Source organism: Strix aluco, chromosome 19, assembly GCF_031877795.1.
Source record: "Strix aluco isolate bStrAlu1 chromosome 19, bStrAlu1.hap1, whole genome shotgun sequence".
NCBI classification, from domain to species: Eukaryota; Metazoa; Chordata; class Aves; order Strigiformes; family Strigidae; genus Strix; species Strix aluco.
In genome coordinates, this window is record NC_133949.1 from 11,170,695 (window position 1) to 11,184,606 (window position 13,912).

The following is a 13,912-nucleotide window of genomic DNA, read 5'->3' on the forward strand; positions in this document are numbered from 1 at the left end:
CACATTTCTGAAGTCCAGTGTTCATCTGCGTGTAAGAAAGAAGCTGAAAGGAGAGGTCACCTGGTCCTGGCAGACAGGCCAGCATGGCAGACAGGCACTAACACAACATGGGGCATTCACTCCTCTGCACACTGCAACAACAGAGAGACAATTCAAAGTTATAATACAAGGAGGAACAGAGAAAAGAAAGCGGCAAAGAGCCATCCCTGGGCGAAGGCCTGACCAAGCACAGATGCACAGCTGCTGCTCCAGCCCTTACTGCATCTCAGAACGGCAACGGAAATACTTCAAGAAGTGGGTCATCTGCAGGGTTAAAACTAAAATAGCCGTCTCGCTCTCCTCTGATGCTCGACACACAGAGGATAATCCATAACTCTGTCCTCAAATTTCAAAGGTGGTTGTTATGAATGGTAAAGAAACCACCATCATTCATTTTACTATATATTGAAATGCGCTGGCTATCTACCAGGTATAGCCAAAGCAAGTCCTCTGGAGAAATCCTGTCAACTGCTCTTTTACATTTAATAAAAAGGCACGGCATGCATAAATTGAAGGCAAAGTATGCAGCACTCTGCCTTGTGGCAAGATTAAGCTGCATGCTACAGCTTGTAATTTCTGTGGTCCATTAGGCTGAAAGATGAATGGCTACAACTTCCCTCATTTCATAGGAGACTCGCTAACCTGCGCGGCTCTGGGTTAGACAAACGGCAAGACGTGCCTTCTGCACAAAGGAGCTGCAGAGGTGCCGCCATCCTCTGCTGCAGAGGTTCAGCATTAGGAAATCAAACCTCAAAGTGAATGCACAGAGCGCTAAAGCTCTTTAAATACAAACACTGCACAGCTACCCTCAAATCCCATCATCGGCGTACAGAGGGGGTGTTCCCAGCAACAAAGCTAACTCAGGTTTAAAGTCTCCCAATGTTATTAGAACTACAGAGAGAAATTTTAAGCTGGAACAAGGTCTCTCGAGGTCACCTGGTCCAAGCCCCTGATCAAATCCCCCCTGCCACAGCTACTGGGGCAAGCCACAGCCAGCCATGAGCACTTCAGAAAGCTCTGGGTAACAGGATGGCTGAGCCAAGTGGGAGGAATCAGTTGACTTCTCTTTGCCCAGATCTCAACAAGCATCAGTATCACTATACAGGGAGTGCTTTTGCCAAAACACCTAGGGGACAGCTAGAAAGGCTTTGGGGCTTGTTATACGACCCCCAAAACATGGAAAGAAGGCTTCAAAGGCTTCAAAAGTTATAGGCTGATTTAATTTCAGTCATTGTTTCACAAACCCCAATTAAAACAACTGGGGAGGCATATGAAGATCAGAAGAGGCGAAGCAGAAAGCTCAGGACCGACACGAGAAGCCACGGCTGCAGAAACCCTGCAGAGGCCACTTCTGAAAGAGTCATACCGCTGAGGACTGCACAAGCCATGTGAATGAAACCTCTGGATGACACCCAACGTGGCAACGTCAGCGCTGCCTCCTGGATAGCACCACCACCTTCATGGTCCAGAAAGCTCCAAAAGCCAATTTCTCTTCAGTAACGTTTGAAAGACTTTAATTTGAAACCTCACCTCAGACCACTGTCACAAGTCAGGCGGCCCAAAGAATACTTGCACCAACACAGCAAACAGCATGGACTTAAAGCTTTCCTGTAGTAGAGCAATTACTCACTGTGTAGAATTCATTAGCTCCATGTTTATATGTGTCTCCTCGGTTTAACATGCAAAGGCTGATTAAACCAACAGCCAAGAAATCTCATACAAATACTAATTCATGAAAACTTCTGCATCTTCACCGTGCAAGTGCTCTCAAAAGCTGACCAAGTGTTGCTGAGCGAGCCCGTTGGGTGCCACTGTGACTAACAAAAATAAGTTTTGGGCACCGAATGTCAGCTTGACAGCTCCACGCTACTGCCCGTTCACCCTACCCACTCAGAGTAACCGTGACTCAGTGCTGTGAGAAACAAACACACAACCTCACCAAGCTGCAGGGCAATCACCAACAGAGTAAGTCTAAATCATTCTCCATTTCATCCCTAGGAGATAGGAACGATCTGCACTACCAAAAGTCCAAGATTTGTAGTTGTAAAACCTTGTAAAATAAATCTAAACCCCGATTTTTCTTCTCACCCTCTGTAGGAGGGGGAGTTCTTGGAGTCTTTCAGAAGGTGTTCACAAATGATGACTGAAGATCTGTCACACCCACAACTTAAAAGAAATTGCTTTAGGAACTGAAACGTTGCTTGACCTTTATAGATGAGATTCATTCATGACTATAAGCATGCAATGTTCAGTGAAACTCTGCAAACACCCTGTGGGCAGCAGTTGCTTGACCCCAATCATGCCCAGCAAGCCCAAAGAGACAAGACAAGAATTCAGCTCCTTTGAATCAGAAGGCAAAATCACTGTGAGTTGCCAAGAGCTTTACCCGAGTAAGCAACGGAAACACTCACAGTCAGCAAGAAAAAATAATAATTGTATTTTCCTTTTTTTCCTCATTTCATCAATTTCAGAAGACTGGCAAAAACAAGACCTATTTCTCAGTGAAAAGCAGACAAACAAAACGAAGAGCCTTCACTGTAGTCAGAAAACCATCAGATCACACCATTCCCACATTAACCTAAGCATCTACCTTTTACTCCAGTAACGTCTGACGCCAGCCCAGGATTACTTCCCATGTCTGCACGGCCCACGGAGCTCGGTGTCTAAAACATTACTTAATCGGTGGCAAGTTTGCGTGCAGCCCCGAAAGAGAGAAAAGCGCTCTGCAGCGCAGCACTCAACGCGCTCCTTGACTGAACAAGTAGCATTTCTGACAGGCAAGATATGCGGAGGGTTTGCTCACCTGCTCCATCATTAATGCTCATTATAGCCCGAACACTGTGACTCTTTGAGTAAGCCTCTTGCTGAAGTGCCACAGAGAGGCTCAGCGCCACGCACACAGCAATAAACAGGATAATGGCACATTAGGAGAGAACAAGTGATTAAGAGCGGTCACAGAATTCAACGCAGAAGAGCCAGGCTTCTGCGATAAGACAGCAGTATTTCCTTGAAGGTCAAAACACGTATTTACAGAAGCTTTAGCTCCAATACAGAGAGTAATGTTTTAGAGAGGGCTATAAAGGCAAGTCGTTCCCACAGGCGGATAATCATTTTAGGCAATGCCAAAGGTTCATAAAAGATTGGGGTGGCAATAATCATTTTAAAGGAAATACTGGACTTACAAAAATAATTTTAAGTAGAAGCATAAAATCATTCTTTTAGCTTGATTTGCAATAACCAAATTGATGCCATCTAGGTCACTGCTGAGCATTAAAAAAAGAAATTCAGACTTACAGAAGTGCTGACCATAACTCCATCGCTGAATTCCATATTATAATTAAAATCCTGCTCCAATTTTTGTTCTCCATGAAATTAATATAGTCTCTCAAAAACAAGATCTCAGTATTTAAAAACAAATGCATTTGAAATATCTTTACAAACAAGCCTGTGTTTTTTTTTTGTTAGAAGTTAATTAACATTTATTCCCTTTGAGATACTCAGCACCTGACTACTACTTTCTGACCTGACTCCTCTTCAGCAGGAGCTAGCGCAGACAACTCCAACACACCACCCAGCTCTAAAACGAACTGAAATCCCCACATGGACTGTATTTGGGGTTGGGGTGAACATTCATGGCTGTCTCACACCATTGTTACGTACAGTCCCAGCTCGGCAGTGCAGGGTCCTGACACAAAGGCAGCTGGACCCATCATCCCCTCCTGCACTTGGCTTTATTACTTCTAATTAGTCCAGAAGAGGAGATAAGCTGAACTTGGCACGTCAAGACTTCTCGCTAGCAGACTTGGCTCCATGGTGGCAACTTGTGTGGGCACCAGCACCTGCAAAGCTCCCCCCAGGGCAGCTGTCCCAGCCCCTCCAAGGATGGGCGGTGTGTTACTGGGGGAACTGGAATGGACACAGTGAACCAGGAACCGAGGGGGCTTTTGCACTTGCACCAGATGTTATGACCCGGACTGGGAGCCCAGGGAGTCATAAAGGTTTTGTGATTCCCTCAGGTTAAATTAAGGTGAAACGACACCAAACAACTGGTTAAAATGTTTTACTTGCAGTGGAAACAAACTTGGAAAAGGATAGTAAGCGATGTGGCCTGTTATTGATAAATGTGAAGGGGAGAGGAGGAGGAGGAGGAAGAGGAGAGGAGGAGAGGAGGAGGAGGAGAGAGTCAAAGAATCCGGATCACCACCCCAGGTTCCAGTGTTGTCTTGGGTCTGGTAATCTTGGGTGGTGGGGTGCACACCCAGCAACATTTTCTGTCACCTTTTAAGTTCATCTTATTGGCTGATTTGCATACTAGATGAGGAGAGGTGGGTTTTCCAAGAACAATTAGCATGAGAGACGAGGAAAGGTGAAGCATGGGTTCTGCACACACGTTGAGGGGGGAATGGGGTGCATTAACCCTTCTGTCCAATTGAGTCGGTGGTTGCAATCTCCCGCTGCTACCTTTACCTTTCCCCCAGTTACTCCTGGTTTTCGCTGACTTCATGCTTCTCAGGCAACCATCCAGCCTTTGGCTCCTTCTGGGGCAGATGTTCCCCTCTTATTAGTCTTTTAGCTCTTCTTCAAGGGCATAGTCGCTAGCAAGGCCTGCATCGCTTATACGAAGTATCAGGCTTACACAAAGTGCAGCAAACAGTTCGATGAATGTCTGAGGCATTAACTCCTTCAGTTCCTCACACCAGACTCAGTGACACTGTCATCTAAACCAGTCAGCTGCAAACTGGAGGGCAAGCTGACCAGTAGGTTTGGCACCCAGCAATGGAGGGCGGCTGTAAAACCCTCACCTTTAAAGTTTTTCAATTGTATTTTAAACTGATTCTGTATACTGCCAAACAGTGTAACAAGCTCTGTCTTGAAAATATATATAAAAAGATAAAGTACATTTCTAGATGAAAACAATCATTAGATTGGAATAAATAAATAAATTCACCTCTTTGAAGTGATTTTAATCTAATCTGGCTGCAGGATATAATCTTAACAGCACACGTACTGCAGAACGCTCTATGAAATAGTTAGCAGGTTTAGACACATGAACAGATTTTTTTTTTCTCTTAAGATTTATTAATAATTAAATCAAAGCACGTCAAGCTTAAGAGGGATTTGCAGTGCTTGGGCTTTGGGGGTAATTGTCACATCCCCACAATGACTGTCACGTTCAGACTTACCTGCACATCAGGGTGTTTTTTGGTCCAGGCAGCACAATGTTCCCCGCACGGATTTTTGGACCAAGCCCTGTCACCCCCAGGGCTCACTGGGTAGGACGGAAGAAGTCACCTCCACCCACTGCCCAGGGACGCCCTCCCTGTAGAGCTAAGAATCAGTTCCAGTAAAACCTACCATGGTATTGCCTTTCTGGACTAAAAAAGACATACTATCTTCTGGCTGATACTCAAAGCTTAGTATTGCCTCTGCCAGACCCAGTGCTCCTTCAGGCCAGGGGGTACTTTTACAAGCTAGAGTAAAACCTAGGTGTAAAGCAACTTGGTACTACTAGGAAATTTCTAATACTCTAACACAGCTTTATCTAAACAGACCACATATGCAGAGTTATTGCCAAGTTTTTAAATACGCCAGTCTCTGAAGCTTCCCAAGAGGCCTTACAGGGTAAGCACACAAAGGAAACACTCCTCACAAACCATCCCTGGCCAGAGAAATATGGGAAACTGAGCTGGTTTAGACGAAAGCAAGCTGGTGAAGTCTAAAGTTAGGTTCCTGAAAGTAAACACGCATGTCTGAAATTCCACGATTAACTGCGGGCTTGTTCACAAAGCCTGGGGCCAGGAGGAAGCAGGAGCATCCACCCACATACAAAAGAAAAGCTCCAAACTATTCCAAGTTTCCAGCACCCTGGGGTCCCGTAAACTGTGCGAGGGTTGTTAAGCGCTTGTGGCGGGCTGATACGCTTCGCTTCTCCTCGTTATTCACAAGGTAGCCCCATGAAATTCCATAACCTCTGGTGGGATTTACGGCAACCCCGAAGCGCACACGGCACATTCCAAATTCAGCATATATAAGTGCTGCAAACAAAAACAAAAACTAACTCGAGTTGTGAAGTTTCTTTGGTACAAATGTCTGTAAGAGCTTGCCAGGAAACATAATTGAATCCAGGCCAATTTTCATGCTCCAAGGGAAACTCAGTGTCTCATTTACCCCCTGGCAGGCTGCTCAAGTCCAAATGAGACTCATTCCTTTTCCCTCTCCCAAAGTAACCTAAAGTCTAAGGGTTTCAAAAATATGTTTGTGTCAACTGCAGACACTGGACACCACCCCCCCACCCCCCCCCTTAGCATTCAATACGATTCCTTCCACTCAGCCATGCCTTGCAGTGTCTAGACTGATCCTGCAGGCTTCCTGCCTTTCTCCAGCCCTAAAACTCCCCTTTATTCTTGGGCACCTACCAGAATGGCCCTTTCCCGGGACTGCTGAAGAGCCAGAGATAAATCTTACCGTTTCCTGGAACAAAATTACCAAACTAGCACTGTATTCATCGCCGGCTGGTATCACATCCTCTTAATGTTTTATAAATGGAAAACTGCAAAATAATGCGCAGAGAGGTAGTCTTTTGAAATGGCAATAAATCACAATAGCATCGAGTGCACTTGGGGATAAATAAATAGGAAGACTGAACAATAGAAAGTCGTCTTTTGTAACAAGCGGAATGCACTGTCAGCATCTGCCAGCACAGGACCTCTTGGCTTTCTGCATTCAGGTGGGCCCTCTGCAGCACCCTGCAACAGTTTCGATCAAAATCAATTTTTGCTTCTTGCAGTTTAATTAACTATGATTTTGCTTGTAAACCATTTCACCTTTTAGGCTGACCTCCATTTATAACGTTACTCAGGCAACAAAATGAAATAGTTTCGAGGTGAAGGCAGAGAGAATTTAAATGTACGTGGGGCGCTTCGGGAGAAGGGAGGCACCTGCTGTAGCCCAGCTCTGTTCCTCTCCCCGAGCTGGGATGGCAACGCTCAACAAGGAAGAAAATGAAGCAGCTTTGGGGTAACAGCACTTAAATGGAAATATTGTTCATATCACACTCCTCACACCCAAGGGCTACCACTAAAGGCTTCTAGGTGAGCAATTTTGAACAGGATGTAGTGTAGTAAAAAAAGCCAAGGCGGTGGCTCTCGGCTCCAGGCGGGCAGCTACTGCCACGTGTGACATCAGCTCCATCAAATTCACTCTTCGGATAAAGCAGCAGCAAGCTCAAGGTTATGATCTTAGAGTTTAAAAAGCCTTTTTTTAGGTCGGTCCCAAGAGATTATTTTAAAACACAGGACTACGCATCTGCTGAAGAGTAGAACAGTTGGCTTTAATTGTAAGATGGATTTTTACATAGCTTCTGACCTTTCATCTAATTGAGGCCTAAAGAAGAAAAAAAGAGGAAAAGCTATACGTCACTTCAGTTATTAAAATCCATCAAGCTCAGACTTTAGCCTTGGGATAACCACAGCCAAAAAATTGACTTGCAAGTAATTATCACTGCTATCTGCAATAAAAGTTAATTGGACATAATTGAACTAAAGCCCTAATCTGAATGAAGCTGTTGCTGGCAAGAAGCCTGCTCCTGCCTGCACTTTGCAAATGAAACTGCTAGCAGTAAAATGGACAAACATGAGGCCGCTTTTACAGTCTGCCCACTGCAAATCACAGAGCAATTCTGCAAACAGCTCGTTAGCTGGGCCAAAATAAAGCCATTAAGAGGGCCCGTCCTCACCAAACACACCCTTCAACAATACCCAAACACGGTGAAGGCGTAGAGTTTCAAAAGCAAGTTTCAGTTTTACTGACCTCTTAATTACATGGACTGAAACATAAGATTCACGTCACGAGATGCTGGTTTCATCAGCCCCCGAACGCTGTAAATAGCAGTACAAATAATGTACTTTTTGAGCACATAAAGATACCAACTCAAAAGGTTTTCAGTGCTGATAATTTACCACCTTCATGCAGTTCAATAGCCTTTCCTGTTGTAGGACCAGCTTCTTTCATCTCCGCAGCGGAGCAGACAATTAGCTGCTTTTTGTGCTCAGCCCATGCAGGTGGCTGGGGGAAGGGAGCGTTAAAACTAAATTCCTGCTGATTCGTCAATTTGTATTTTGCCTTTTTGTTAACTAACAGACCTGAAAGCGGTCCTCATCCCCCATACTACTTTAGAACTTCCTTCCAATTTTAATTATTAACACTCTGCCCTTCACCAAAGCATATCAAAGCACTTAACAAACATTATTGAAGCCACATAACCACTCTGAAACGGGCAAAAATTGCACACAACTCCTTTTACAGTGGCTTAAGGTTTTTTGACCAGATTTATGTTAGAAGACTGGTGTCCTGATTATGGGCTAGCCTATGACAGAAGAGATCAAGGGAAGTATCCGGCTCACCACAGGTGCCTGATGTAATTTTGGATGAAGGATTTAGTCACCCGATGCAGTGGTTGCTCCTTGTTAAAAGGACAGCAGTGGGTGACAGTTTTCTACCACTGAAGAAGACCGTGAAGATAAATGAAACTGCAGAGCATTCAATACCACCTTGACCTTCTCACGTCAGGCTTACAAGGTCATGGTCCAGGCAGTCTCCCGGGGTAACTGGAAGGAGACCACCCTTCCCTCTCCTGAGCACCATTTGCTCACTACCTCTCCTCCGCATTTTCACAGCTCAGAACAGAACTTCTTAGCTCAAGAAAAAGCTGCAACAGAGAACCAGTGACATCAATTCCCTTTCATGACCCAAATCAGTGGCTTATTTTACTTTGCTCAAAGCCCTCACCTCTTTTTAAGCCTATTTTTAAATTTAACTCCGTATTCAGCAATGTGGCAGGAGCTGACAGACAACACAGGCGTTAAGTAGGGCTTGCCAGGTGTTGCAGGCCACTTCTAAGGCGAAGGAAAGATGTAGAAAAGACAAGTCGGGACGATTGTATGGCCTGGCCAAAGCTTCAAAGGAGTATTTCTGGCTGTGCTTGAAACACATATGCTAGTGGTCAGTTATGAGACAGATGAGATACTGCTTTTACCATGGGAACATATGCAAGAAATAGGAAAATCAACCTGCCTGAAGTCAAAAAAGCCATTTGAATAACTTTGTATCTGCCTCCTCTGAATTTTCACTACACTAAAGCACTCTGACCTTTAATTAATTTTCTTTCTCCTTTTATATGGTAACTTCCAACTCCCAAGTTTTTAATGCTCTATTGGTGGGAAACCGGGATAAAGAAACAGCCTGGGATGTATCTTAGTTATGTTTCACAGTCCATAAATCTGCATGGTCATTTAGGAGAGGGAGAAAAGGATGCTACAGTTGAACTGCAGCAGCTAAGAGAAGAGGTAAGGTAAATACAGCGTTGTCGTGAAAATCATATCTTGCCCAGGATATTAGGCTTACATTTGTATTTTCAAAATGCAAAACAGACTCCCTACCTGCCATTGTAACATTCACAGAAGATAACATTTTCTTCAACAAGATACCAAGAGGTGCAAACAAACATTCCTTCCTCCAAAGCATCCACTATCCTCGGGGCAAACTAAACCCACTTTCTTCCTACACGCTCGAGCAGCATCTATAATATCACAGCAGCCACTATAAAACACGGAACAGACTTACAGGTACGAGTGTGCATGTTTTCACGTGAACATGACGATATTCGGGTTAGCTGAGATGACTCCCACCCAAAGCAAACCCAAATCAGCCCAGCAACTACCAAACTACAGGATGCTGCTAACACATACCCCAGTGGAGGCACCACACATTCCCACCAACAGACATTCTCCATCCTCGTAAGCAACTTCCTTCTGCCTTCGAGTGATAAGAAACCAAAATACACATTGACTCCTTTCCCATAGCGGAGAGCCTGCAGTTATAACCTCAACATCATCAGCAAGAATGTGCACTGCATCGGTGTTATGTGCAGCCTTCCTACGTGTTCTGTGTCTGGAAGAGGCGCAAGGTTGTAATTCTGGGCTTTACTTTACCACAAAGGACATGCGAGAGCTGTGAGCTTCCTCATGCCACTCTCGGCCAGAATTTCTCCCTCTTGACTTTGTCTTCCCAGATCTGAAAAGGAAGCTTTTCTTAAGTACAGCAAACAGCTGCCTTGGTGAAGGGGAAACATGAAATAGTTCCCTCTCCCGTGGCTGCTTCGCACAGATCACCATTATCATTATCTTCTCTCATTCCACACTTACTATATAAAAGCCCAGAATTAAAGTCTTAATCATGACTTACAGAAATCCTTGTGGCTGCACATGACAGAAGGATGACAGTTTTTCCTTCTAAAATATCGTTAGAAGTTACAGATTATGACAGTTCCCCAAGTAGGGAAGTAGCTATCTTGCCCTGTTTATTACAAGCTGATTATTTAAAAAGAACATTTTTTCTGAGCTAAATTTGAACAAATTTTACCTCCATGCAACACACAAACAACAATCCCGACATTTGTTAGATATTGAAAAAATATGCTTCGATTCCTGTTTTAAAAATAGATTCACTTGAAAATGAGAAATATTTGCAAATAAGATGAGGCAGAATGAATTAGACTTCATACAAAACAAAAAACTGAACTTGCATATTAAGAAAAAAAAATAAAGTGTGACTCACTTGTGGACCAGGTGTGCCAGTGGTGTGTGAACACAGGCGGGCAGGCTCATGGGGGAGTGGATTTCAGTTTGCTTTGGTTATGCGTGTGTATCATTTTGACCTGTACAATTACACTGACAGTTGCTTGGTGTAGTATTTAGCTCTCTGGATACTGAATTAAGGTCCCACCTACGGTGAAATTTTAACAGCCCATTTACAAAGTAAGCAGAGAAATACACAGCAGATTTTTATTTAAGATACAAAATTGGAGATCTCTGTCCAACTGCACACAGTGCCCGAGCTTCCCAGTGGACCATGAACACATAGATACACATTTTACCATTTGTAAGGGCAAGATAAGACCTTCTTCTGTAGCTGGAGATAGTGTGCAGCCTACTGTGAAGATGAAAAGTATTCCAAGAACCTCAAACAGAAGTTGCAACACAAGTACAAAACACTCACCAGCAGAAAATACAAGCTATCAGGTGAATACCAAAGAGCTGGACCAGACACTGGGACGGTGTTTTCCCATCAACCTTCAGAACGAGGTGCTGGTGCCCCGCTGGCTTGTCCTGACACAGACCAAGTGTCCTTATCAGTCTTCCAAGAAACTCAAAGGCCATCTCATAACAACTCAACAGAAGAAAGGACGAGAAGTACATTAATTGCGAGTTACTGAAAAAGTCTCTGTTGTTCTCCCTGCTTTCTTGAGAAGCAAGAAATCCGGCCAGTTGCATGGCTGGCAGTTCAAAACAGCCACAGGGAAAACAACAAAGAGCGTGCAAGATGTTTTCAAAACCTCTGCACACCACAAGCACCAGAGATTTTTGTCTGCAGGCCTGATAAAACACTTCAGTGCGATCTCACCTGATTCCTTCAGCAGCCGTCAACACATCACCTTTATCCAAAGTTTACATTCACAAAAGATTTCTTTTTTCATGATAAGTTTTACCGACTACAGGTGAGCAGGAGATTTCTGTTTGCTTTTGTGCACCCTTCCTCCTCCGCACTTGCCTTTTTCTTTAGAAAAAAACCCAACACACACGGCAATAAATAAATTATACGGACAGGACACAGAGGCAGTTGTAACCGTACTACAGTCAGTGAGACATCCTTTTGCATGGTAAACACAACCTGGCTGCGTGGGTGAGAACAAAACACTGCTAACACAGCCCACACACCCCGTACCTCAACAGCAAACACAGCACAAACCCGTCTACACGAACGCTGAGCTCCCGATAACCTGGGCTATAACAGCCATGGGGCAGCCCTGACCTCCTCGGTGCATCCTGCACTAAAAGGGTGCACCCCCCCTCCGAACACTGTGCCAGAGTCTGATCAGGTGTATACTCGAGACAGTTACTCAGGCAATCCCCGATGTATTGCCTGATTTTAATTTCCAGACAATTTGTCTTTGCAACCACTGAATTGCTACAGTCAACAAATTCAAAAGGTAAATTTTTCTACCTTCAATTAACTGCATTAGTACTGTTTATAACTATGTGATTGATAAATGCTCTACAGAAGCTGTAATTAATGTATTTTTTCCTTGGAACACATACTGAACCCCTTGGCGCTCAGACACTTAATGAAAAGCAATTTATCAACTTGCTTTGAACAGCTGAATCTGACTCCTTAATGCAGAGAGAAACACACTTCGCTTTAAGCACTACTACTCTGAAAAAGGAATGCGTACCACGACATTGCGAATGCCACCAGACACGGTTCGGATTTTGATCGGGATGACAGCGACCAGAGTGCTCATCTTGCCGAGAAACTGGGTATGATTTCGTACGGCTTAGCTGGGATCCTCTCCCCTGGGATGCAGTCGAGCAGGAGATTTGCAGACGTGCTTTTCCAGGACGGAGGTCAGGAGTGCCTCTTCAGGACACCGGACAAAGTTCCGAATTGTCCCACGCCTGCGCGGCCGGGAGCCTTCTCACCGCTCCTCGTGCCGAGCGGCGCTGGCACGCTCGCCGGGAAGCAGCAGCTCAGCGTATTTCAGCCTGGACATGTGTTCAGCTGCTCACAAAGCAGACAAAAATAAAGTGCTTATGGAGTGTTTGAATGCTCATTTCTCAAATTGAGTGTTGCTTTGTATAGCTGACATATGCACAAAAAAAAAAAAAAAAAGGCATTTAGAAGGAAAGGCTTGACATCACAGAAAATTTTTATGTTGGTATTAACCGCTGGGGGGGATTAACCAACCTTCAAAGCCTAAAATCTCACCTCACATTTCTGGGAGCACAGGCTACGGATTTCCAATATAGAAACTGGTCTGTACTCCATGTGGCAGACTGATTACATATTTCCATTGCACATATAAGTCTGTTTCCCATCCCTGAAGTGTCTTGCTCTCTTCCATTTGTCTCGTGATGCAGATAAAAGCCAATGCAGATAGCAACTGCTGATACAGAGAAAGGCGCAAGACACAGTGCGCCTTTGGACTAAGGGGAAAAAAGGACTCGGGTCCAGACTGCTAGAGCGTGTCAAGAGATTGTCTTTGAAACTACAAAACTAGAAATGAAAGAGCTGCGTTTTTATTTGATTTGATCAAAGCGACTAGAGGGGAGGGGGAGAAATCACATCCTACAGATGCGGGCTAAAATTTAACTACTTCACACATAATGTGGGGCCAGCTGATCCCATACAGACATAAATAAATAGAGAAAACAAAGAGGTAAAGTCACTCTCGCTCTGAATACGCTGCTTCCACAGATCGCTGCTTCAGGGTCTGCCAAAGAGCAACAGGAACCCATTTCAAAGCCAGAAAGACAGAGGAAGCACATACCCAGCACTCTCGCCACAGGCACACACACATTTTCAGTCTCCAGTGAAGAGCAGAGGAGCAAGCTCCTGTCAAATCAGAGAAAACATACTCCAAATGCAAAGGCTATTTGAATAAATAACTGATACTCCCACTGTCCCACCGATCCAACTGCGGGATAGCAGCAAACTGTGGCCATCTCCCGGGGGAGGGCTTTGTACTGCAAGCTGCAAAGGGACAAGACCTTAATTCTCCTCGAACAGAGCATCCGCTCCGATACGTGCTCAGCACCGGGAGAACGAGGCTTTGCAGTAAATACAAATTGCACTACAGGTAGTGGCCTTGCAGATCCCAAAGAGTAGCACAGAAGAAACAGATACCTATCGCTGCCACACTCACTAGGAGAAAGGGTTTTAAATATCTGCTGGATAGGCTGTGTGCTTGTGGAAATTTCTAACTGCAGAATGTGAACCATTCAGATTGCCTCTGGGCCAAAATGATCTAGGTCTTTGC

The 13,912-nt window shown here is 44.5% G+C and overlaps 1 protein-coding gene across 15 annotated transcripts in view; it reads right to left on the reverse strand.

Annotated features, from left to right (window-relative positions):
- FAM222B (family with sequence similarity 222 member B) overlaps positions 1 to 13,912 on the reverse strand; it is a 41,779-nt gene that overhangs the window by 13,883 nt on the left and 13,984 nt on the right. For 2 of the 15 annotated variants that reach the window (XM_074844824.1, XM_074844825.1), the window contains exon 2: positions 4 to 131. The exons of 3 other annotated variants lie outside the window; for them this stretch is intronic. In XM_074844824.1, the coding sequence (XP_074700925.1) occupies positions 4 to 85 (82 nt within the window). In that variant the 5' untranslated portion in view covers positions 86 to 131. Of the gene's footprint in view, positions 1 to 3; positions 6,317 to 6,347; positions 10,111 to 10,653; positions 10,822 to 11,094; positions 11,653 to 12,328; positions 12,655 to 13,912 lie in introns of those variants that run through there. 10 more of the 15 variants (XM_074844820.1, XM_074844822.1, XM_074844821.1 and 7 more) reach the window with 10 other exon arrangements.